The sequence below is a fragment of the Coturnix japonica genome, chromosome 4, assembly GCF_001577835.2.
Source record: "Coturnix japonica isolate 7356 chromosome 4, Coturnix japonica 2.1, whole genome shotgun sequence".
In the NCBI taxonomy this organism is placed as follows: domain Eukaryota; kingdom Metazoa; phylum Chordata; class Aves; order Galliformes; family Phasianidae; genus Coturnix; species Coturnix japonica.
Window position 1 is genome coordinate 54,757,802 of NC_029519.1, and position 27,465 is coordinate 54,785,266.

The 27,465-nt window shown below is 38.9% G+C and overlaps 1 protein-coding gene across 5 annotated transcripts in view; it reads right to left on the minus strand.

Annotated features, from left to right (window-relative positions):
• Positions 1–27,465, minus strand: part of MANBA (mannosidase beta) — a 50,379-nt gene that overhangs the window by 1,869 nt on the left and 21,045 nt on the right. For 2 of the 5 annotated variants that reach the window (XM_015862094.2, XM_015862096.2), the window contains exons 8-17: positions 24,391–24,542; positions 24,039–24,156; positions 21,128–21,214; positions 19,899–20,066; positions 17,276–17,494; positions 15,469–15,633; positions 13,952–14,096; positions 8,584–8,726; positions 7,294–7,551; positions 4,675–5,087 (exon numbers count right to left, since the gene is read on the minus strand). In XM_015862094.2, coding sequence (XP_015717580.1) covers positions 4,863–5,087; positions 7,294–7,551; positions 8,584–8,726; positions 13,952–14,096; positions 15,469–15,633; positions 17,276–17,494; positions 19,899–20,066; positions 21,128–21,214; positions 24,039–24,156; positions 24,391–24,542 — 1,680 coding nt within the window. In that variant the 3' untranslated portion in view covers positions 4,675–4,862. Of the gene's footprint in view, positions 1–123; positions 2,667–3,535; positions 3,683–4,228; positions 5,088–7,293; positions 7,552–8,583; positions 8,727–13,951; positions 14,097–15,468; positions 15,634–17,275; positions 17,495–19,898; positions 20,067–21,127; positions 21,215–24,038; positions 24,157–24,390; positions 24,543–27,465 lie in introns of those variants that run through there. The other 3 variants (XR_004307055.1, XR_001555116.2, XR_004307056.1) reach the window with 3 other exon arrangements.

Sequence of the window (27,465 nt, forward strand, 5' to 3'; positions counted from 1 at the left end):
GGCATTTGTTTCTTCTTTTATAGTTCTAAACCGGCAGAGTGAATTTAGTGGAGAGCTCCATGTTTATCTTGGCTCAGTTCAAAGGAAATGCTCAAGCACACAGCTTTGCTCTTCCTGCTTTACCTTTATTCTTATCAGCAGGAGGTCATGGTCTGCAGGGCACGCAGCCTTGTTCTTCTGGCACCTGGAAGGAGGCAGGCAGCACACTGAAGGGGCAGTGCCCAAGCACTGCTGCCTCCATGCAGGCAGGAGGAAGAAGCAAGCACAGAGGAAGCGTGGTCTGCAAGAGAAAAGTGTAAGCAGCACGTGCAAGTCTCAACAGAAACATGTAGAATAGCTGTATTCTTCTTAACAGGTAACCACTAATAGAGATTTATACATCCCATTAGCTCACCTTATACACAGATTTATTCTTATGTCACCTTATGCAAGAAAGGAGTGCTATTCCTGTTCCCCAGGTGTGACAGGTCAAACAAATGAGAGAACCCAGAAGTTCAGTGCTTGAGAGCTCCTGTGCATAACTGGGTTATGGGGAAACTGTGTCCCACCCAGCACTGAGAAGACCACACCAACACAGGGTAGTAACAAGGACTAATCATTGCTCGTGTTTTCCTTCAGTACGGTTACAGGCTTGTAGCACAAGGGATTGTCCCTATTCTACCCCATGTCACCCCTGGAGAAACAAAAATCCAGACCCTGTTATTAACTAAAGTTCTGAAACACTAAGTGTGTGTTTGTTCTAAACGTGTACAGGAACAGCCAAAACAGCATTTCTGGAGTTACTTTTAACTTTCCCCCAACGGGACCTTTAGGAAAACTGCTCCAGCAATCTGCCGAGCTCCTATTTACTCCAAGCACTACTGCATTACTGTGCAGGAAGCCTAGAGTGCATTGCTGTTAGCAAATAGAACAGTAAGGCTGGAGGAAGGGCCAAACCGCATATACTAACAACTTTAAGCATCCCCTCTGAGCTGCTAGTCACATGTCCTGTGCCTTTGGCAGAGATTCATCTAGAAATACCTACAAAGGTATTTAATTAAACACTTTCCCCCAGAATAAAGACAGGTGCAACCTTTAGACACTTTAGACACTGAATTATAAATCACAGCAAGAACCTAAATCTGAAATGCAGCTGATCTGCACCTGCAGTAATCGGGATCTGCTGCATTATTTTGCTACTGTACCACAGCAACAGATACCAGAAATAGGGAAGAGAGCAAAAATACAATGTGACAACAGAACACTACAGATCTTCTCTATGTTTGACATTAAAAAGACTCTTTAGAAAGTTCAACTGACCTTGTCTGCCACGGCTGTGAATTTCCAGTGACTTTTTTGTACCAGCCTATAGTGATGTATGAAATGCCTGCTCTCCCTTTCTTGGGCTGGTGAAGTGCTGTTTTCCTACGCTTAAGGAAAAAAACAATCCTCTCCCTTGATGTGACAAGGAACAGTGGTGACTGTTCATTAGTTCAAGGCACAAAGGGCCAATGCTCACTTACAGCTTCCAGCTCTTCTAGGACGCACAATTCTCTTAAAGCAGAACAGTCCTGCAGTGACTGCTGCAAGTTTCATCCAAACTTTTGCTGGATTCAAAAGATTCCTACAGCTACAAGCAAAAGACAGCACAAGTTAATTCCAGGAGATGCTTTTCTGTATCCAGCGTTATGAAGTAACGTGATGCCCTGCTCAGAGCAAGGCTGCAGTATGTGCACTATCCAAAGCCCATAGAACTCTTAAATGACTCAGTGGCTCATAAGCTACAAGCCCTGTATCTTTCTGAGACCAAGAAACTCACCTACCTGTTTCCTTACAACTGATGGTGCTGTAAGTCACTGAAGCTACTCTGCTACACATTTCCAAAGACAGAAATAGAAGTGCAGAAGAAAGATGTGCCTCTTAAGCAGACAAATTGTTCAGACCCTGAGCTATGCAAGCAACAGGTAACACAGGCTGACAAACCCACATATTTAGAGAGCAATTATAGGTACACACCTCTTGAAAACCAGGGATGTAAAACCCAGAAGTTTCCAGAAATGGCCAGTAGTAAACATAAGAGAGGGGAAAAAAAAAGAAGATAAAAGCCTTCCTCGAGTGGCAGAAAGCATCAACAATGAGGCGTCTTCTGCAACTCCCTCACTATCAGACAGACCATCTCTGCGGCTCCTCAGGGCAAAGTTGGTGTCAGAGACCAGTTTTAGTTTTAGGGCATTGCCTTAGTTGACACCATAGAGCTTTCTACCGAAAGCTGCTCTCCAGTTCTGTTCTGGTCATGGCTTCTGCTGAAGGGAACTCTGACAGCTGCTTTTGTCATTGGCGGAGAACAGCCCAGCAGGAGCCTGGCAGGGAAGCAGTCTCCATCCATTAGAAAAAAACATGAGCATGAGCAAACCCAGCAATCCCTGAAAGTACTGCAAGGCTACATGCTGAAAGAAAAGATAGAAGACAGGGCCACCAGTAATTAAATGACACTGCAGACATGCACCATGACACTCACCAATTGCTTCCTGATCCAACCACTGCCAGTCCCCAACCCATCAGATACACCTGGCAATACAAGTGCAGCTGAGCCTCTGCAGCAGCACTCAGATGACTAGGGATGGTGTGTAGATAGGATGGATACTCCAAACATCTCTTCACTGTTGTGCTCTTGTCCTTGCCCTGATCTGAGACAGAAGCAGAACAATGTAAGTAAGTATATCACAGCAAAAGCACCAAGGGATAATAGTCAACCAAGGTAGATGTTACAGTCACTGCTGCAGTGGGGAGCGAGGAAAACAGCACCTATAAATACAAATCTGCTGAAACACACTTAAACCAAAAGAACATACTAAGGATATTAAGACCATAATGGAAGGGAACCTCCTCCATTAAATTCTGCTTTGAGACGAAGTACTTGGGTTAAGCAATTATAAATATTCTGTGGCAGCACACAGTGCTCAGTAACAGCTTTCCAGTGAGAAAGAATGGACACAGAATTAGGGCACTTCTGACCTTCAGAAATCTGGTAACTGCAAAACACAACAGCAATAAAAACCACATTTATAAGAAGAATAAAAACCACATTTATACACTTTTCTGTATAACACTGCAGATGGGCACTGGTTGCACTGCCATTCCCATTATCGATGAACCACATCATAGCTTTTACGATGTTGCCTGAAATTCATGGCAGGCCAAACAAGTCCACAGCTGTCCAAGTTCATTGTTTATAGCTTCTAGAAATCCAAAAGCTCTCTTCTATGACTCTGAAATGTCATTTATATTCCAAGATGCACTTAGAACAAATATCATTGGTCTTAAGATAGTCCTCTCAATATTCTTTGAAGTAATTCTGTCTGTTTTATTTATTGAATGCTATTAAGTGCCATTTTGAAATTCTAGCAAGATGCTCCTGGAAGAGACATTTCTATATCCAAGCAAGATGGGAAGGTATCGATACCAACCTCTTCTTTTCCTAATATGCTGCAGTGGTATTTAATAATAATATTCATCCCATGCTTTCTGCACAGCGGTTACATTTTTCCACCCTTACCTTATATAGGGCTCTATTGCTGTTAAAATTCCATGATGCTCAGACAAGTCCTCTGAGAGGAGAGAAGGCCCAGAGTGGTGCACAGGCTGCTCACAAGGAGTGCCAGGAGGTAGCAGCAATGCACAGGTGAGAACATCAGTCTTTGCACTATGCATTTAGCAGAGAAAAAAGAGGAAATTCAAACTCTGTGGTCCTCTCAATAACCATTTATTTTCCCTGCTGCTTTCTTTCTCTTTGCACCTTTGACAACTTTTCTCTCATTCCTTTTCTCACAGCCAGGCACATCTCGTACCATGGTACACTAAGCAGGAACCCACATGAGCAAACAAAGTTTGTGACTGCAGCTGTCTGGGAATCATATAATTAAAGTTGGAATAGATTTCTAAGATCCAACCATCAACCCCTGACCACCATGTCCACTAAACCACGTCCCTGTGCACCACATCTACGTGCTTCGTGAACACCTCCAGGCCTCCTGTTGCCACTGCAATGAGGAGCACACAGAGGGACTATATGAGGCAGTGGTACGTAGAGACCAGCAACCGTGTGTGATGGTGTGTTTCCTCCTTTCTTTCTTTCTCCCAACTTCCTTCCTCAGCCTGGCCTCACAAATAAGGCCCTGCACAAGCAACCAGATTAATGACCACAAATCTGTCTAAAACTAGGGGGGCTGAAAGAATTTACAGTAAATACCTGGTTCAACAGCCAAGTGCCAGTTGAGAATACACCTAAAAATAAAATATGACTCGAGTCAATCATCTTACCCCATAAATAGTGAGCAGATGGAAAGCCCCTTGACCTCTCCTGAGTGACAATACTCTGTACAGCAAGATTTGCCCTCAAGGACTCCTCACAAGGTTGCACCATGAGGGTGGCATGCTTGAAGCAAGGAAGCTTCCAGAGAACACCACCATCCTTCACTTGGTGCTGGCCAGCTGCTTTCTTGTGCTCCTGCTCCTTTACAGTAAGATGCCAGAGCCCCCTGGAGTGGCTGGAGCTGACAACTGCTTCATCTATGCTCACATTGCAGCCAGCCACAGCTTGTATTACCATGGCATTGAGATGGCCAGTGAGAAGAGAAGAAAACTAAGCCCTCCCATTTTGTGTGGGTTGTAATTCTCCAATCACCTGAGAAAGCCTTACTTTCAATGCATCAGACATATTAAAAGCAAGCTGTGTTGTTGGTATCTTTTACATTGAACCAGCAGTTAAAATTCACACATCACAGAACAAAACATTCAGTCATCTCATCTCGCAGGTCACCTCAACTACAGTCAAATTCTTCTGAGATTTTCCTCTCCCTGTCTTGTCATCTGGAACAAAATCATCAGGCAACGTCCATCAAAGAAGTCAAGGTGAACGACTTTTCTAGTTCTTCAACACTGGTAGGCTCCCAAGGATAAAAAATAACCACTTTCTTCTTTTCCATCATGAGGAAACCGTTATCACTAAACCTGCCCTTTATGCTCCCTACATCCAGAGTAACAAATGGAGCAATTGCAGTAGTCTGCAAATCAAATATATAGACATCATCTTGTTGGGATACAGTGGCCTGGAAGAAAAAAAAAGAAAGAAAAATGAAAAACATACTTACTAAGAACAGCCAGTTACACTCAAACTGTGAAGAAGTTGTGATTAAAACAGACTGAAAAAACGCATTTGATTAAAGTTATTTTCCTGTTCTACTAATGAAATGCATTCTGGAACTAAAAGGTCAAATACATAACAACCATGCAAAAACTGCAAATGCCGATTATAGCTTTTCTTCAGAATAACACAGACTGTGACAAATGCTAAGGAGTGTTTTCAATTTACTATCTTCTTTTGAAAATTACCAAATAAACAGTAATATGATCGATACTCAGAACCCGTATCCTAATCTTACTGTGATGATTTTCTGTGGAGTTCCCCCTTTTCCTACGTACTTTGCATATAACCACAAATTTATGCTCTAAAGTAGCTGGTTTTTCTGATTACATCAGTATTAGAAACACATAGATGCAAAAGATGGTAAAGCAACACAAAAGGTCACCTCTTCTATAGGAATAGGGCAGTGAAGCCCTTATGCTACATTGCAAAGGCAGCTATGTTGTGAAATATCAGAACAAGGCCTAATATGAAGTTCTATCAGTAGTTAATCTCTTAGGCTTAAAAGCACAACCAGGATGTATTTTCATGGAGCGGTCTCCACTCCCTGTCAAGAAACGTTGTGCTACATCGCTTTTAAATACCAAGATGTAGAGAGCAAACAATGCAAAAAATACATCCTGCTTAAAAGAAAACAACTCAATTTTTGAGAAAAAGTACATGTGGTTTGTATTTTGTGCCTACGGAAGAAACAGTAAACAACACTATGAAGGGTAGCACTTGGATTAGCAATATATTTGAAAGTCCAGTTGGATTATTAGTAACTATGTATAGAAGCACCACCTTATGAAACAGAAATACTTTTTAAATCACAGCTGCATATGTTCTTAAAATAACTACTCCGCATTTATCCGTGCTAGCTATCCCGACTGGCTGCTCCTGCAGAGACAACACAACCATGGGAAAAAGGCATGAAATTTCCCCAGCAGTGCTCCAGTTGCAGAGCTTTTATTATTGGTGATGTCATCCTCAAAACAAACAAAAAAAAAAAAAACAAAAAACAAAGAAACAAACAAACCCCAAACCAACAGAAAACCCAGCATGACTCAAACTGCAGATAGTGCCACCAGCTGAAAAAAATAAATAAATAACAGGCTGGTTTCTTTCCTTTGTATACTCAGAATGCAGGCCCTGCTGCCATCAAAGAGATAAGAGGGGAAAACCTATCCTATTTTCTCTTTGTAAAGCAATTATGCTGGTCTAGATTTAAAGAGATTAAAGACCTCTATTCTCCCCTTGTTTAGTTTAGCACTAAAGAGAAAGGCTGCAGCCTGGAAGCCACATGTGAGAACACACGGGTCCCCTTTCAGCCACTCTGCTGACTAAGAATTTTGCAGTACGATTTACATACTAAAAAGTGAAGCTTATCCAAATGTGTGTGTGTGCAAGAGTACGTACACACAGAGAGAGCAAGCCTGCATATACTTTCATAGAAGTAAGTTTGCAAGGAACAGGAGAAATGCAGGGAAAAGCAGTAAATGGAGTAAGCAAACATCATGGAAAATTTCAATGCTTTTTTGTCTGTTCAGAAGACTGCCACACCTTACAGATATTATGAAACAACCACTGTTAGGCAAATCTTATCCCCATGTCAGGAGGGCAGGGATTTGCAGAACAAGGAAATGAGTATGCAATATTGCATATTAGCAATGTTACACTGACGTAAAAAAGCTCGAGCACTGCAAGAAGAAATACTGTTGACACTAATGTACTCCACACTCAACCTTGACCTAGTACCAACCTACATTGATGTTTTCAAGCCAAAAAACACTTTGCCACAATGCTATGTGCTGTCTGGAGACAAGAAGAATGAAGGGAGCAATGCTACAGCAGTAATGTGAAAGACAGACAAAACAAATGAAATGGGGACTTCATTATTTAAAAAACAAAACAAAAAGAACCAACAACAAACACACACACAGAGAAACAGTGTTACTCAGATACAGATAGTGGTGACAGAAAAAAAACACGTGATTTTAACTCCTCTGCATAGAAGCTAAATTACTGCAGCTAAGGAGACAGAGCACTGAGTGGAAGCAGAAACTAAAAGAGGTAAACAACTCAAAATACTTGGATCAGCAAAACCAAAACAGGAATTTAACATGGCTTACACTAAGTTGTGTCTTTTCCAATCCTACAGCGTCCTTCAGGGATGAAAGGAAATGATGATTTATTGGACTCTGGATTCCATCTTCTCCCACAAGGTAAAAAGAAACAACACAGCTTTTCCTGGTACAATTTCTGCATCTTTCCAGCAAGGCATTTATGGGCTCCTTGTAGATGGAAAAAGCACTTTGTGCTTTAACAGTCACACCATCTTTGGCAAGTGTGCATACTGGCTCCAGAGAACTCCAGGAATTCACAATGACCTGTTCAAACACCACAAAGCTTAGCACAAGAAAAGTTACATCTGCAAAAACAACCCATCATCCTAGATTTCCTGGTACTCATTGGAAGAGATATTCTTCTGACAGTATCAGATGATTTCCACCTCTAATAGGAAGAAACTCTACAAGAAAAGATTTAAACAATCAATATTGAATAATAATACCATTACATAACCTAACAGACATGTATGTTGCAGTCAGTCTGTCTGGATCTGTTACTCTTCTCACCTTAAAAGTTTGTTATGTTGGTGTTTTAAACCTCTAGGCTCCCTGAGAGGAAAAGGTTGCTAGTTTCTGTCAGGGGTGTGCTGGAAAATGGAGTTATTAAGTGACTAATTTGTTGGCTTCTTTCTTTCATTCAAGTTCCTCTACCTGATTTGAAAAGGCAAATAAATGGATTTCCTAAAGTTGCTCAGAGTTATCTGACATAACTCATCTTCGGCTCTAACTGAGCTCTGGCCACACAAATGTTCTCCCAGCAAACAGCATCCCTATAGTCTTCCCATGTTGCCCGATCTTGGTTCCAGCAGCCATACACCTTCTATTTCTAGAACTTTTCTAAGTTATAGAAGATCCTTGTTCAGCCAAGCCAGGCTTCTGCCCCACCTGCTTGATGTCAAGCAGTTTGGAATTGCCTGTTCCTGTGCTCACAGAAGGTGATACTTAAAAAGTGACCAGCACTGACGGAGTCCAATGGCTTCAAAAGTCATCTCCCAGGATACTATTAGGCAGCCTGAAATCAGTTCTCCCCATATCCAGGGTGGAGGTTTTAGAAGTAGTTCTCCTAAAGCCAAAGATTTTAAATTCAGTTACTTCACACTCACTATTAATTCATGGCCACCAATTGCCACTTCAACTATGAGACCTTCTTTGTTCACAAGTAAATTGCATCCTGTTGAGTAAGGGAATGGACTTATAGAAGTTCATCTATATGAAGGTGCGTTCGTTCCTGTATTCAGTAGCTGACATTCTCTAGCAAGAGACATTGAGAGTAAGTGAAGGGGTGTCACTTACCTTTAAAGTCAGCTTGTGGTCTGTGTGAAAGTCTGAGACACCATAGATGTGCAACACACCGTTATCTTCATAGGCCACAGGCAGCAGTGGGGCAAAGAAGTTTTGGGCAAAATAATGGAGCAGTTTCCACTTTCCACCATACTCTGGGAAAGGGTTAATAGGGAGAAAGATTCAGAAAAAAAACAACTTCACCCTGGCACACAATACCTTCTTTTGCTATCTGGTGCTGCTGTAGCAGCATAACGTCCCCTCCAGTTTTCACCCTATCAGGTAAAGAGGACAACAAAAGTTAATCTGGTTTCCTTCCAGGCATGGCTCTCCTCTGGAATGAATTTGATGCTCTTTAAACATTTTTCCTGAGCTTTTCCAAAAAGTCAAAATTTTTTAAAAAAGTTTTAGTCCTACCATTGATTCTCTGTCATTCAATTAAGGAAAGCTCAAACACGAGAGACCTTAACAGAACTGACATAGCATAGTACATGTTAAGCAAGTAGCTACACCTTCTGTGTTGTTGAGAATACATGCAAAGACACAGGCATTAGTGGCATTGCCACCAACACCCAACATAGTAAGGAGACAGACACAGCAGTCTGCCTAATCTCCCTCTCCCCTTTCTCTCAGTTCTCCTTTCAGTTCTTCCTTAGAAGGCCAGAAGCAATGAAGCCCAAGAACTCAAACTAAGGACAGCTCCAAGTTTGGCAAAATGAATTTGACAAGGTCTAGAAATAAAGCTCAGTGTATGGGATTTACTGAAGACATGCTGGAGATAAGTCAGTTTGCTTCACCTGTTTAGAGGAAAACTATAACTCATTACTTCTAATATTTTGACAGTCTGTCATTAACAGAGAAAAAATGATAAACTCTGTCTCCTCTCCAAAGAGAGTAACTTTGCCAGATGAAACACTGCCACACAAACATTTTGAAACATTTCTTTCTCTGTTTATTTTCTACCTTGCATCTTCTGTCAGCATTCTCATTCTCTTTGCTCAACTGTTTTTGAAATAGCACTAAAAACAGCAAGTCAGATGCATTTTTTCATTCAAAAAAAAACTTAGAAATCTTTTTTTTTTTTTCCTGGTTGTTTTATATGGTAGATTTGAAGCTCAGGGATGCTGAAAAATTATTCCCAGTAACACCCCAGTGTTTTTTGCTTGTGAACACCTCATAATTAAGAACTTCATATCCAGAGCAATGTAGGTCCAGAAAGGGTGTGTCTGGTGTGTCTGTGGCTTTCATAGGCAGACCTGAACATGTTCAGCCTGCACTCCACACACACATGAATGAGCTCCTTGGAGAACAAAGTGCATTAGCTCCAGCTCAGTACCCTGCATATCACCTTGTTTTAAACAAGCTCACAATCAGCTTAGATGGGTGAACAGACAAGAAAACTTGAATCTGCCTGGAAAAGTCATATAAAATTGTTATAAGATCAGACTGTTGCCAACAAAACAACAATGGCATTCATGTTAATTGTATTCAGGCAAACTGAAGAGACAAAGCCTGAAAAATTATATTAGGAGAGGCTGTACAGTTTCTTCAAAACAGGCAGTTTACTGCACCGATGAACATAGTGAGCATATTGATGCCACTCAGCACATGAACAAAGCCATGTTGTTTCACTCCCAGAACAGCTCCTGGTAGAAAGCATTGCTGGTCTGAAGTGCAATTCCTCCAAATCAAATTATTTCTGTGGGCCATAAAGCATGGACAGATTAGAGGTTTGGTCTGGGAATGGCTTACCTAAAACACACCAAAATAGGCCAGTATCTTATTTGAAAAATAATAGCAGCCACCCTTGTATGAAAAACGAACAATGTACCCTAGCCCAGGCTCTGGGAGGGTCTGAAATCTTGGAAGCCTTCAGGACTGCCACAAGACTTTAAGGAATTTCAAATGTTGTGCAACAGATGCTTTTCTCTGTAGGCCTCAGACAGAGCCCTCCATGAGCACAGACAATATGCCCAAAATGGGCTGAGGTTTCCAGTGCCAGCTGACTTGAGCTTTTTCCTTCAGTTTAATTTACATGATGAAAATCTAGACTTCTGCTGTCTTAAGTACAACAACAAACAACGTAATTGAAGTAAAGCAGTTTCTGTAAGTTAGCATATTATAAATTCCTATTTATCCTCTATTGGGCCTGACCCTCCATTTCCCCTGTGCCTTCATTCCTGACTGATTTTCTTTATGCAACCACACTACAAAAGCTACTGAAAGGAAAAACAGGTTTTCTACCTAGTCAGTAAATACAGAGATCCTCAGATAACTGGTACTGTGGAGAAAACAATACAGAGTAAACTTGGCATTATGCCTTTGCAGGGAGAAAACAACCAAGCAAACAAGAAAAAATAAAAAGAAATCTACAATCAGCAAACAGCAGCAAATAAGCCAAACACTTAAAAAAATTTACCGTATCAAAACTCATTCTAGGGCTCAACTACTATAGCTATTGTTTTAATGTGTTTGCAAACCTGAGATTAGCTTTTTAAGGTTGATATATGCTTTCCCAAAAAAGCCTACAGCCACTTGATGAACAAAGCTACACTGCTGGAGCATGTTCACACAGAAAGAGACTTTCAAAGGTAACTTTTCCAGCAGTAGAATCTTGGTAATACTATCGTCAAAGTAACTTCACACAGTACAGAAACTCACTGATAGAAAAGTGCATTTTTCAGCTCATCACAGAGTCACATTTATTGATTTAAAAATTAGGCAAGCTGCATATGAAATACTCCTCCTGCTCCAAAAATAAATGGCAGAAATCTGGACATCAAATAGCTATCCTGAGATATTTCTGGGTCTAAACCTTCCTGTTACAGGTATGCCTAACAAAGGCAACAACCCAAAGTTAGCTAAATCAGCCCTGGAGTGGCTTTCCTTCTCCTTCTCCCCCAACAATTAAATGGGTTCTAGAAGAAAACCAAGTTTCCCATTTTTTTTCCAGATAATAACACAGGTCTGCACTTTTTGTCAAACTGAACTCCAGTAAAGGAAACCAAAATTAGGTTTGCAAAGAGATGTCACCAACCTTTCTGGCTGTTCCCAGAAATTTTTTACACTCATTGCAGGACTGAGAACAAGGTGCAAACAAACAAAACCCAGCTGTAGTATAACCTCTTAAATTCTGAACAGTTGACAGAAATACTGCACTGTTTGCATTTTATTCCTACTAAACATTAAGAAGGTGATGTGAAAGGCGATATCTGCTCCCCGTTTCATGAGGAAACATTTCCGCTTGGTACAGGAAATTATACAACCACTTCCATGGGACTCTGTGAAGTAGCAGATTTAAATAAGAGGAATTCGGTGACACCACTGTGCCAAGATGCAGAAACATGTTTTTGAAGTGCAAATAAAACTAATTTATCTGAAGTTTTGCATAATTTCAGCTATTAGCATTTCAAAAAATCCCTCTACTACACTGCTTAATTAAATGAATATTAAACCTTTCCTCATTCCACTGAGGAAACAGAACAAAACAAAGGGACAGCTGCTTCTCTGCTAAGCTTCTTTTCTGTAAGCTAACTTCAACAACACATGAATAATTCAAGTATTTGATGTATTTTCTACAATGACATCAGCTCCTACTTGAGAATACATATTTATGGTCTTCACAATCACTTCATCTATCAAAACACCTCTGTCTTTACAAAAATACATTTTTTCAAGCATCTTTCTTTATTCTGAGCCACTGAAAGTCTAATTAGTCATTGCTAGAGTCACAAAAATGAGCATTATGATATTCTTTCCTCATATAAGTCCAGAAAGAAGACTTCTATAGTCGGACCCCTGTAAATAAAATAGTTTTCTTCTTCTACTGCTTTGTTTTTCACTGTTGGTGGCTGTTCCGTACTAGATGAATATATAAAAAGTGAGAGGTACAAACAACTCCCAGAGGACTAAAAGTAAGACAGGGGAGGTGGGGTAAGCCAAGTTTCTGAAACAAGGCCAAATGGCATTATTTTTTTTTTCTAAGGACAGATCAAGAACATCACATTACCTCCTGGCTTTTTCTAGTCCATTCATATTTCACCACACACAAAATTCTTAAGGAAATATTTTCAGAAACAGAGTATTTGACAAATAACTAAGACTAGAATAAAAAATAAAATAAAATTGAAGTCCTGTTTTACTGTCATTGAACAGCATCTCCATTTCAAAATAATTTCCAGACAAAACATTCAGAATATGAAACACAGCCACTTCTCTCCTACCACACATTCCTTCCCTATTTCTTACTGCCTAATTGAGTTACCTTTTCATATGCCTCCTTACTCCACTCCTATGTTCTAAAAAGAATATGTATATCATATCATGTGTAGTCCAGCTAAATAGCATATTAACTGAATGATTAAGTCGCAAAGTGTGATTCAACTCACCTGACATTAAGTTAGAAACCAAACCACAACTAGTGGTTTGGGTCTTTTCCTACGAAGAACTTCCACAGAGCTATGCGCTGGGTGAGAGATGTCATATGAAGTACTATGAAAAGCAAAATAATTCATTCCACTTATGGGACAGCGGAGGACACAATAACCATCTCTTCCAACTGACTACAGAAGAAATCTAGATGCCTAACTGCTAGATAGTATGTCCAGTCTTTCTAAGGACAGGATCATGGTTCCATAGGTTTTTGACAATGCACTAGTGCCTACTGAAGGGACCTGTTCTCATTGTTTTACCACAGGAGGAAGGGAGAATAAAATCACCAAATTACAACTGTACAAAGCATAATTTTATATATAGGTGTTCCTTCTTACTCTTCCCTATTCTGCTCAGTCTATTCTCACACAAGGTGAGTGGGTGCACCTTTGTACAGCTGAGTCAACCAGAATAATCAGGGATTTCCAGGCCCTTCTGGAAACAGAACTTCTCATAAATTTCCAAGAGGAAAAAAAAAACCAACAAAAACAAAAAAACTCATACATTTGTTTGGAAAGTGAGGTTGTACCCCTAGTGTTAACTATCACTGTTTCCTAGTAGACAGCTTTATCAGTCTTCAATGATTTCCTTATTTCTTTAGGAGAAGTGTGAAAAGCATGTTTTAAGAATTAGGAGTTGCATATGATTTTAAATTCTCTAAACCAAACCTTTCCAGAACATGGCTATAAGTTGGTGGCTACTAAATCTGAACGTCCGCAGCAAAACTTCCATAATAAAGAATTGCTTCTTTCCTTATCCTCTCTGGTAGACTTGCAGGATGATTCTATAAAATACTCTTCTAGAAAGCACTTCTAAAGGATGGACGGAAACAAAGTGTGCAAAGTCAGCCAAGAGAGACCGCAGAACCTTACTTCTTATTCTGATATTTCCTTGGTTGAGGAAATCAAGGACTGGTTCGTATGTTTTATCAGATTGTTGCAAAACTTACCCAAGGAAGACCATGAAGGGGCCTGCCAGATGTCATTGAGTTGCCAATACAGAGCTCCCATTGTGTGCCCTTCTCCCTTGATTATTTCACTTCGACTAGAACGATAAAATTCAGTTTCTGTCTTTACGCATTGAGCCTGCATCACCTTGTGTCAAATACATTAAAAAAAAGTTATTCTATTGTACTTTACTTTCAAAATATGTATAACACAGACTTCACAGCAAGAGCACATACCTTCAGACACAAATACCCTTTATACATTCAACACTGTGCACCCAAAGAGCAATCTTTTCTCACCTGCATTCACATTTTTCCCAACTTTTCCATCTGATCTTTAAAGAACACTTTCCATAACCATGCATTAGCCAGGTTCTCAATAGAAGTTAAATAACCAGTTATTTTCATCACAAAGAGTATTAGCTAGGATGGGGATTTATTAAAGAAGTCACAAAATGAAGGAAAAAGTTACCTTTGAGCTGTCCTAAAGAATAAAGATTATCCTTCTAGTTAACTATGAGAGCCAGCTTTATTCTCATCGTTGTTTTTTGCAATTCTGGTGTTCTAAAATTGCTTAACTTGTTCATAAAGCCTCTATAGACTTCACCCTGCAGAAACTCATATGGCTTTCTGAGTCAGGACCTCACTGTGAAAGTTTTACCCCTGCTTTCACTTTCACAGCATCATCTATCCTTGTTCTCTTGTCATCGGTGCTTAAAGTTCACCAGCTGTTTCGGTTTTATATAAAACTTGCTGACAGCAGCTCTCAAACATCAAAAACTTTGTCAAATCTGGTTATTCCCATCAAGAGCATTTCTGAAATTCTTGGAACACAACAAAAAAGTAACAGCACCTCAGACTTGCTTAATATTATCATCTATAAGTCACATAGAAATTGCAAGGAAAAAAAGCAAGTGTGAGGCAAAAACTACTTCAGAGGAAAAGCAAAACACAACCTATTAATTTGAACAACAACAAAATAATAAAAATAGTTCAGACCACAACAAAATAAAAGCTACTGATGATCTCACAGACAACTACAGCCTCTACAAATAATTTTGTTTCAAAAGCTAATGTATTCCTTATGGCAAAAATAGAAGCAATATGCCTCCATGGGCCACATGAAAAGCAAAATGTACTTTATCTAAAACAGGGACTAGCACAGCAGTCCCAGGAAGTCTACCATGTAAGACCAGTATGTCTGCATCCCAGCCAGCACTGTAAGTGTGCAATGCAGGGGACAGAGATCAAGATAGCACACACAGCTAACTTTCTCCTGACTAAGCCAGCTTCTGCAAAATTCTCCAAGTATACCAGTTCTTCTTTGTTGAAACTGCATTCTCTACAGCAATTGATAGACAAGCCTGTTCCAATTCATACAGGACTCTCCAGTACTCCAGTACAGAAATTGTTTCTGTATGATTGAACATTAACTAACAGATTAGGTCCAGTTTCAACTACTAATAGTAACTATTTGAATGAATACGAACAGCTACTCATACTGAAGATATCACTGTTACCTGAGTGAGGTAAATCATATCTTTGAACTTTTTTATGGGATCTGTAGTCTGGGGAAGCTTGAAATGATACCCAATCTGTTGAAGCATCTGATCATTGCCATTTTCATGGTGCTGTCGATGGAGAGAGAAATTGCTTGTGTATGACCAGTCCTCCCTGGAGGAAACCTGTTAAAAACATAAGTTAAATGTCTGAATGATGATTGACAGGTTATTCAGGAAAAGGTATTTATGACAGTCCTCTGGCACCACTCAAAACCATTAAAGTAGGCAACATATTTTTACAGCACCTCATGCAGTCAAGCAAGATGTTTTAGTCAGTACCTCTGTTTGCTTGTACTCTTTGTACGAACACCTGAAAATAGAAAGTGCTTTTGAACCTGCTCAAAAGGCTCAGTAGCATTACAGTTATTTGTCCTATGACTGAGTGTGACCACATGACCTCAACGGTTAATTTGGGCTCACGGTAAATGAGAAACACTTTATGGAGATGAAAGAACATACTCTAGTCAAATAGACATAGGCATAAAGATGTGCATTTTGTATGTTCGAAAGTAAGAAGCCATATTCCTTCCAGGCTAATAAATATCAAAAGCTAACAGGGCTATAAATTCTAGTAACATACATTCAAAACCTGCTACAATAATCTGCCTCTGGAAACAAATTAACATGAAACAGTTGTTTGTTCTTTTTTTCGACTTAGGACAACAATACATTATAGCTCACACAGCTACTTCTGTTAAGCTTTCATCATAATTACAATCTCTGTAACGTTTTATTTAAATTTGTTCTACTGTAGGTCAGATTGAAAATTTTTCCTTTTTGTTAATTTGGATGATGATACTGATTATGTCTCAGATAATATACTTAACCCAGCAAACTGAAAGGAACATTTTGGACTCCTTTCAGATGCATGCATATCAACATGATATTCATCTCTGAACAAATGGACAGACAAACAGGATGATGCATCTCTTCTTGAACTAGAAAAATCAACCAGTACATAGTATCTTGACTTGATAGGAGACCAAAATCAAACCTTCTCCAGTATTTTTTTTCTTTATGCATTGAATATAAGCAAACAAATAGGTAAAAGCAATTAGAACTAATAAATGTTAGAATTCAGCACAAATCAGCACTGGTTGTGGGTTTTGTATTCCTAAATAAACCTCCGACACAGCCACAGAAACACACTAGGTAATCGTTACTGAGCTAAACATTAAAAAGAACTAATATTAAAATTAGAAGTCACTTAACATTCTCCCATCAATCAAGCACAGCCACCTGATGTTTCACTATAACGTGTGATAATATTGCTTATCTTTTATAGATCACATGCAAGGGAAGAAGGTCCTGTAAGACAAGTCCACTTGGAATTAAGCTAGCAGCCAGGGTTGGGCAGCAACCTAACATTTAAATCTATACAAGATTCTTGAGCTGTTTAAATGGAGGAAAGTACCAGTTAATGGTTTCAAATAGAAAATAATTTTTACAACTCAGTTAATTAGAAAAATATTCAAGACCATTCCCGAGTGTTTCTATTATGGCAGTCCTAATAAACATCCCTAATTGCACTAAACTTGGTTTCTCTTGCAACAAGAAAGCCAATTTTTCAACCACTGAGGAAGGATACAGTCCAGTTTCCTCCCCTCCCTCCACAACACTACACACTTCCATCCCACCTGTCACATACCACACCTCACACTATCCTAGCTTCAGTCTCGATGCTCTGGTTTGTTTTTGAAAGAGATTCACTACCCTCACTAAATGAGAGCAGAGAGAACAATAAGGTTCAGAAGATCAGCCTTACCTTTTCCAGCGTACTGAAAGATGGCCAGGATTGAAATCCATATTCTGAAGCAAAACGAGTTCTAGGATACATTAACCAGTTCCAGCAGTCACTGCTGTAGTCATAAAAGTGAGTGTCACCATAATGTGTGTCATAAGGATTCTTAGAGAGCCAGCCCTCTTTAATGGACTCCAAACCATTGGTAGGACTGGATACAACAAAAGGACGACTTCTATCTTCCTGTGATTAGGAAAAAAAACAAAAAACCACAAAACATCAGCACTACTCCTCATAAAATGATTGGCTTTGATATATGAATATCTGGAATGTATTTTGAAAAGGAAGACGGCAAAGAAGAACATGCTTTTTTCCAAATTTCTGAGTCACCATTTAGGAAACAGTCCTCTTTGCGACAGTCATCATGTTTACTAGCTTAATTAGCTTCTTATTCCTTTTCCTGGAAGACAGTTAGGCATGATATTGCTTGCTCTGCTGTTCTAAGGGATTCTTTTCCTCACATCAAGAGATTTGCTATCTTCATATACTTCTAAATACTTAATGAAAGCTATTTAAAAGTGTGTCTCATGAAAAATAAACCTAAAGTACATTAATATTTGAGTACTGTGACCTCTTTATGTAAAATCATTGCTTTTCTCATGCTTTTGGAGCAATACCATGATGATTTTTTCCACTTTGTTATTAAGAAATAAACTAAATTTAGCCTCAACAAAACCAAGGTATTCTGCTACCAATGACTGCACAGTAGCATTGCAGGTTAGTCGCTGTGGCTGACTCAGCACATCAAAGTAGATGAGACTATACCAGGGGTTACACTTAAGACTGTTCAGAGCAGCATTTATTTATAATCTCGGCAGATTTAGTGCACAACATCTTTTATCAGTACTCTACAAAGTACTGAAGGAATTGTTCTGCAGGTATAATTTGTCACTCTACTTGTAAGACAGAGGGCTGAATTACCACAGTCACAAGTTACAGCAATTGTCTCCAATACAGACACTTTGATATGTGTTTCGTTTTAAGAAAGAATAGATCCATCCCTCTCCAATATTTTGGACATGAGTAATTAACAATCAACTGAAGTACAATTTGTTACGGGATACCCTAAATTCCCCAACGGCTTTAGCTCATACTTAGAAGTCTTTCAAGTGATAGAGTCCTGTTCTGTCAGCAGTTGCAGATTTCCTCAGCTGGTTTATATTACCATAGAATTGTTTGAGTTGGAAGGAACTCTTTAAGATCATCTAGTCCAGCTCCTCTGCAATGAACAGGTTCATTGCTCAGAACCTGGTCCAGCCTGGCCTTGAATATCTCCAGGGACAGGGTTTCTGCCACATCTCTGCGTAACCTGTTTCAGTGCCTCACCACCTTTACTTTTTCCTTTCATCCAACCTAAACCTTTAAGTTAGAAACCATTTTTTCTTGTCCTGTCACTACAGGTCCTGCTCAAGAGTCTGTCGCCTTCTTTCTTGTAGCTCCCCTCTAAATACCAAAAGGCCATGACCAGGTCTCCCTGGAGACTTTTCCAGGCTGATCAGCCCCAGCTCTTGTAGATCATTTTCATAGTGGAGGCGTATTGTACAGAATCTGAAATCATTTAACTAGTACAGTTCCTTCTGACACTCAAAATATTTAATCTATGGGTTCAAAATAAAGGAGTGCCCTGGCTTGACAGAAATAACACACAAGTAAACTGTAACAAAAAACATTACCAAGCCAGAATACCTCACTTTGTGGTACACACTCTGGCCATCCAAGCCATGCAGCCAATGATAGAAGCACCACAGCACTGCTGCACTGACCCCTAAGCTCAAAAAAAATAAGAAATACAGACACCCATATTTCTGCTTAACATGTTGATTGTAAGACACCATTAACATTTAGAATATGTAACATCTCAAGAACAGATCCTTTTTTGCAAGTTCTTTCACTCCTATGCCCCATTTTCACTATTTCCCTTTTTCTCCACCTTTCAAGTAGAAAGATACTATGAATCAGAGTACAACTACTTTGACAACGTCAGTGGCCTCTAGTAACAAGCAATAACATCACTGTCACGTACATACTGATTGCCTAGCTTAGTGCAAGGAAAAATTTAGATCAAGAAGCCTCATAACATCAAATATACTTCATCCTGGAAACAAAAGAGGTTAGACTAGTATTATTCTACCTTGAAGTCAGTAACATCATGCTGGAAAGGAAATTGATCATCTTGGTTAATTAATGGGCAAGTTGATTTTTCTCCACTGCAAGTGAAGGCATTTGTGGAGTGCACTGAATGACAAAGAAAAAGGAGGCAGGACTGTCTACATTTTCAGGTCATCCTTACATATCACAGGGCATTAAAGACAAAAGCAATTTCTTGGCTCGTTTTGAGGAAGCATTGAGTTTAAAGAGTAACTTACACAAGCTTGGAAAGTGCAGTTCCTCACCAGCTTGCTAATTTTCATTTTCAAATATTATTTAAAAAACAAGAACAAAAACAGAAACAAACAAACAAACAAAAAAAAAAAACACCAAAAAAAAGACCACAGAAATCCCAAGTTGCTCAAATTGCAAACATTAAAACATCTCGCCAAGCCATATCACCCCACTTTTTTTTTTTTTTTTTTTTTAAATCACTTACAGCAAGAACTATTTCTCTGATGTTCTTCACATAAAGCATCACATAATCTTTGATATAGACTTCTCTGTCAGCATGTGGTATGGAGAACCAGTTGCTTGCAATTGCTGCTTCATTTTCATTGTTACCACTCCACAGGACAACTGATGGATGGGATTTTAACCGCCTTATCTGAAAGAGAATTCATTTTCAGAAGTCAAACAAAATTATTTATCTTAAAAATAACAGTATTAGTAATCTATTTGTTACTATTTTAATTACAAGTTCACATGCATATTACATATGCTGTGTCTACAAGTCCCATGTTTTTATCCAGTCTGTCCACTTTTCCGCCAGCTCCAGATCAGGCCCAAACTTCTATATACTTAATATCCTGGCACACATCTACTATACACACACATAGCTCTATCCCCATCCATTCAGCCACATACAAAGGGTAAATTCTGTACTATGACAAGTCAATATCACTAGAGCTCACTCTAAACATCCTCGAGAGCAGTTTGGACATGAGGAAGGCCAATACCTCTGCCTCGCTACTATAAGCAAGTTAAAGAGCATGGTTACATTTCATGTCTGCTACTTAAACGTACACTAACAAATACTTTCAAATAATTTCTGGGAAGATACATAGGTCCCTCTGAAAGTAATGCCTCCTGTTTACTTTCACTGAAAATAAAACAGATATAAAGAACTCATACCATTTAATAGAGCAAATTCTCAGCCGCAAAACACTTTTTCAACAGAACCACTACCAGTTGCTATGCATTTTCCCTAGTAATGAATAAGAACTTGTGTGCTGCATTTGTAAAAACCTGCAAGGCCACCTGGAACATGACTTGTCTTTCACACTGCTGTCACCACTGCTGAAACACACCACCCACCACCTCACTGTACTCTCATCCACTGCTTGGCCTCCATAAATATTCAACAAGAATCAGTCAACGTTACCAAGTATAATTTTTTCTACATGGAGGAATTCAATGACACACCTTTGCTTTATACACACTTCCGTGTCAGGTGCCATACTGCCCCTCTGCTGCCATCTGTTACTCAGCAACAATGAGTAACAGAGTATGGGCAGGAAGGCTGCATCTCTACTACCATTCCACTAACATCCACTTCTGATGACATGGGCCAATATAATAAGAAGGCATTACCTTTGGAGCAGCCCTCATAAATTGTTCTCTCAGTCAATACTAGACTATGAGAAACAGATCACATGGACAAAATACCTGATGAGAAACTTCTGCTCTCACTGATTCCAGGTAATCCTGGTCTGTTGGATACAGTGCACAAGCAAACATAAAATCCTGCCAAATCTATGAGAAATAGGAAAAAAAAATACAAAAATAAAAAAAGTTAGTAAATGATTTTCCATGTTTGAAAAACAGACGCTTACTGGGATGCACAATACTTTACCAAGACAGAAGTTATTTATCTCAAAGAGAATTAAACTGAAACATTGTATCTGTTGTTCTTGGAAAGCATCACCAAAACAATCACAACTCCATCATACTCAAATGTGGTTTTCTTCAATATAATGAGTAATAAAACATTCACCCTTAGAAAGTAGATCCTGACAGCCTTCACTGATAAGTACAGTATTTCTCAATAAGATGGATTTCAATAGGTTTCAGTGGAATAATTAGAATCCATGCACTGTTCAGCTATGAATATGAGGGAGTTTCCAGCTGAACAGAGCAATTTTAAACTCAGTGCTTTGCATGTGTAACACCAAATCCCCATCCCTTATGAAAAGAAGAAAGTAATTCTTCTGATGCAGTATCAAGTACATTTAACAGGTCTTCAAGTACATTTCTTAACAAAATGCTTCCACAGACTGATCTTAAAAAGTGCAAATTATGCTCAGTGAGGCAGAAACAAAAGATCTAGTTTAAGAGCATGGTGATCTTTCCCTTTAAAGATCAAGCAGATATCACTAAAGAATGAAATCCTTCATTTGTAACTTAGAGAAGAATTACAAAAAAAAATTGAAAGGAAGAAACGCAGTGAGATGGGTAGGATTTCTTGTTCTACCTGTCCTGTATTTTTTTTTTTAAGTGCCATAAATTAGACTCCTGATAATCTATCTCAAATGGAAAGCTCGAAGGAGCATCTTAGTACAGTGAGTCCTTTCCAACAGGCTATACTTTTCTGAACACCATTCTACATAAATAATGGGGAGAACCAGCTCAACTTCTCACTAAATTGTTTTCCTTGCAATGACATATTTTCACATTACTTTTCCCTTATTTTCCACAAAAAAATATGTGTGTGATAGATCTATAAATAACTGTTCCAGTCTAACACTCTAAGAAAAAGCAAGGCTATTGCTGAAGAACTACTTGGAATATTTCAGTGATTGTGGAGCCAAAGTTCTCTGTACCAAATTTACTCCCTCTTGCTGTTTCCTTCAGTGAGCTATCACTGTTTCTCCTTAAACACAGTTTGACTCTAATGCTCTTTTAAGCCTCTGCAAGACCAATAGAAGGAATAAAACTAAAGCTCCCCAGCATCACCCTGCACCAGAACAAGGGTCTGATTTTCTGTACCTATTTTCTGTTCTCAGTGCTAAATAAGATCTACAGCTTGCATTGAGCATTACCCAGGCACAAATCTATATGGCCTACTTAGATTTTTAGCATCAAAAAGGAAAGAACTGCAAGTGCTCAGATGCCTTGAAAATCAGGACATGCATTCAGAAATCTAAAATAGTTTTTTTTTTTTCTTTTTTTGCCAATCACATAAAGCAGAAGGCAGTAAGGTATCAGTTCTCTGCTCTTTTATGCTGCAAAGACCAAACACACTTCTTGGGATTTTAATACCTGATACAACTCAGTCTTCACTCATCTAGTCCCTATTTCGTCAAAGCTTATTAACACGTGTCTCCAAACTCATATAATCAAAAGATACTCATCTAAAATTATCAGTGTTTACAGCAGGTGTTCCCTTACAGCTATATTTATACTCAATTATACTTTGTTCAAAAGGGCCCCCTGGATAAAGTCTACCATTCAGGCCAAATGAAACTTAAAAAAGAAAATGGAATAAAAGAAGAAAAAAAAAAAAAGAAAGAAAGAAAGAAAACACACAAAAAAAAACCCAAAAACAAATCTTCATTCATTTCCCCAGCAGGGAAAAACATGACAACTTTCTTTGATGTTTTGATTTTGAATACTCAGAAGTAATAAGCACAGAAGTCAAACAGATTAGGCCTTACATCCTCACAATGATCAGACTCCAAGGCCTCTGCTCTCAATCCTAGTGCATATATTTTTCAGCAGAGCTATTCTCACATGAGTTAGTCCCTAATCACAGCTACAGGGGCTCACAGCACAGCAGTGGCAGAAAAACTACTACTTGACTTTGTGAATAACCCCCCTGTCATGCAGTACTTGTTTCACAACTATTTGACCAACTGTTGCAAGTCCCTGTTGATGCCCACTCCAGAACTATAACCCACAGTAGTTTTTATACAGTGCGTATCAACACAGCATAAATATCTACTTTCCACATTAAGTATCACTAACACTAGCTTCTCAGATGCTCATTTCTTCCTCCCATTCCTTTCCAAGAGAACAGAAAATGCAGAACAGGAAGAAGTTGGAGAGCCGGGGTCTGAATAGAAGACAGAGAGTTCAAGGCACAAACCTCTAGCTCAGATTCTGGGGAACATAAGAGCAGAAAAAAATAGACAGCAAGGAGAAAAGGAAGACCAAAGTGAGACTCTGGGCAGAGAAGGGTGGAGTGAAAAATGAAGACCTCAGATTTGTAGCCTTAATTGGAAGAGAAAATACAAGCCAATGTAATCACTCCAAAATATCACTTCCAGTTTCAACAGACAGCCCCAGTAATGAGCAACAATTAAAGTTAAAAAGATATATATTTACAAAAATATATTATATATATATATATATATATATATATATATATATATATATATATATATGTAAGTTGCATATATCCATATATACGCATAGAAGGTTGAGACAACTTCTCATATTGGTACTCCACCATGTATCCTTTGGAAAGATGGTTAGAACTTATGTATTAAATTCTCTTATTTGGCTCATTTACAGTAGACTTTTATTTATAAGTTCTTGTTTCCAAGTACACAGTCTGTATTATTATTATTTTTTTTACCATTATTCCCAGTTCATCGCAAATATCGTAGAAATCATCCTGCTCATATATTCCTCCTCCCCAGATCCTAAGTGCATTCATGTTAGCATCTGCTGCAGACTTCAAGAGTTGCCATAATCTGTCAAATGCAATAAGAAGATGTACACAACTTCCACTGATATTTCTAAGGTTAAGTTGCAAAAAGTCTCAAACATTCATCTCTAGAAAGCAACATAGTAATTCAGATAGAATCCAGTATATATAGAATCCAGACTCCTTGAAAGGAGTCTACCAACACCAGTGCCAATATTTGATGGTGAAACATGAGGTAAAGGTGATCCTTTCTCCTAAGAAAATATCAAATGTGGCTTACGTGTCATAGGTCACTCTATCCTGGAAAGAATCTGCTGGAATCCAGTTCGAGCCCTTCATGAAAATGGGTTGGCCGTTGATTCTGAAGTAAAAACTCAGACCTGGAGACCCAGGAATAGGCTCCTGAACAAGTTCAACTGTCCGAAAATAGGCCTGTGAAGACATAAAACATAGGTATAAAGCAGACAAAAACTAAAATAAATCAAAACTATAAGGCAAATGATTCAACTGAACATTAACTGAAAAGTTACCAAGAAGTCAGAAGACCCATCCTCATCTCTTATGGTACTTTTCAAGCAGAAATCAAAAGTGTTTTAAAAAAATGTTTTTGAAGTGTTTGCACATGTATGCATAAGACAGATGCATGTTTGCCTGATGCAAAATTCAGTTAAAATTCTATTTAGGAATCACTGAGGGGAATGCAGTGACTGCATTAGATTAGACACACTAATCTGAAATTCTCTCTTTATGGGAGAAGATTGCAGAAGCTCTGCTGCATGTCCCTAAACATTTAGCTTCAGGTTCATCCAGTAAAAGCAAAACCATATTCTGTTGTTGCCTTGAAATGATATCTCCTAAAAGATACACATTCAAATAAAAATGCTGGTTTGTTAGTGAAGATCTCTCTGGCCTTAAGAGCTGTATTTGAACAGTATGCTCACTAATCAGGTTTCACAGAGATCAATTCAGCAAAACAGTCACCAATTCTGTGTCAAGTATTGAAGTCCATTCCAGATACAAGCACATATTCAAGCAGATGTCAAACTACCTTCCACAGCTGCTCTTCCAGCCTAGTATCTGGTATCATGCACTGCAAACAAGGGGGGGGGGGGGGGGGGGGGAGAAAAAATCCCCCCCTAACTGCAGGTAGAAGAAAACTTCCCAACAAACCATTCTGGGTGTTTGATGGGACTTCATTTCAGTTAAAGTGACAGTGCTGTTCTGGAGAGGTATCTCAATCACCACAACACACAGATAATACCATGAAGCAGTACCAGGTGGAGCACAGTAACATCTTGTACTGAACCCTTATTTTGCAGAAGTGTCTTCCCCACCAATTGCACTTGGGTCCTGCACAGCTAGAAATGTTACAGAACACACTTCTTTCAGAAAGACTTTCTACTGCTTTTTCCCCTCACTACCTTCTTCCACTTTAACTTATCTGGATCAGAAAGAAACTTCTTTTTCCTTCTGGAACCTGTTGCTCATTATCACTGGGAGAAAGTTGGGAAACTGAATAAAGTGAATGAAAACAAACAGAAAATTTCAGCCAACGCACACTAAGCAAAAGTTTTTGAACCAGAGGGCAGGAAAGAGTTTTTGTCTGGGCTACCTCTAAGCTAGCAACCACTTCTTCCTCAAACGACTATTTACAAGCTGACCTTTTGAAAACATATAGCAGAGTACAAACTGTTCTCTCTCTGCTTTAAGATACAGTTGGGACTGTATCTGTCTGTCAACCTTGGCTAAATTTAACCTAATTAAGAGTAACTGATATATCTATCTTTAAAATGCAATGTAATGCTTTATTTCACACACCAAACATTTCCATATTCAACTGGGATATAATTAATCCCACTGTTTGACTGTGATTATCAAATTTTCAACTTACCATTGATTGTGAAGAGAGACAGAGAAAATTATTTCCAGTGGCAGAAAAGACAAGTAAAAAAAAAAAAAAAAAAAGAAAAAAAAAACCATGCTTTTTTTCCTTCCTCCTTAATGCTTGTTAGTCAACTGAACAATGATTAATTAAATCCCTGGGCAGATGCAATGCAAACTATGTGCATTAGTGGGCACCACAGATCATTCACCTCAAACTCAATCCCTCTGAACTGTAACAATGAACAAAACATACAAATTAAGGGAGGAAAAAATAAAACAGAACGTACCTCAGTTCCTATAGCATTGTACAGTGTTGCCCTAGGGGTGACAGTAGTTAAAAGCAAAAGGACCTCAGCAGTGAGACTACTGTAAAGGATCAACACTGAAGGAATTCCCAGTGACAGAAAAAAAACTTAGAAAAATAATACAACTGAGAAGACGCTTCTGATTCTGAGGCCAATATTTCTGTGCTCACAGAAATGCTCAGGCAGTGTCCAACGTCTTTCTACTGCAATTTTGTTGTACATTAGGCCAGATGAAAATAGACCAGTGGGATGAACTTTGCTTTAGGACAGGAATCTTGCACCCATTCATACAACTTTGCATAGATATTCTATGATGAGAAGTTGAGTTTAAAAAGAAATAGTAATCATACAATTCTCACCATCTAACTGCTGAAGGCTACAAAAAATGAAAAAAAAAAATCAACCCACAACCCACATCATGAGTACTACACTAACTAAAGAGTTCTGACCTTCCTTTAGTGAACTAAATTACTTTGAGAAAAACTCGTTAGTCTCCAGTGCAATTCTTTTTTTGTGGCATAAAATGGAGTAAGATTTATAGACGTGTATTTGGGAGGTCCTCTTAATGGTTGTCATCAGGCAGGTTGGGGCTGTCTCAGAGTGCAGTTGTAGTGGAGTATTTATATTCCTAACAGAAGTAATGTGATGCTGCTTTATTTGTCCTCAAGTGGAACTCATGCAACCGGCCAAATCAGAGGCGACTTGTGAGACTCAAACACCCACTCAGGACCTCCCACACAGCATGAGCACAGAGAAAAGCTCCTCAGCCCCATCTCACATTTCCGAGATCCCAGGGTTTGATGACTTTGTGCTCCCAAACCATTGCTCTCCAGAGAACCATCTGGTAACACAGCACCTATTTCCATTCCTACTGCAGCTTTCTTCTGCCAAGCAAAGTAAAAGAAAGGCAGAGGGGAACTGCCAGGATCTGGCATTCTTGATTATAAATCTCCATGGCTCTGACCATGGCAACTTTGCAATGTACATGACACAACATATCTTGCTCTCCAAGGACCAATATTTCTCCCAGACTTGGAGCACGGAGAAGGGGCTTTCTAGCCAGCAAGAAACAAATACTCAACAATTAAGAAGCAGATATGTGTATCTTTGAGTCATATACAAAGGCTCTGTACCCAATGGCTGTGGAAACCGTTCGGCATTCTTTG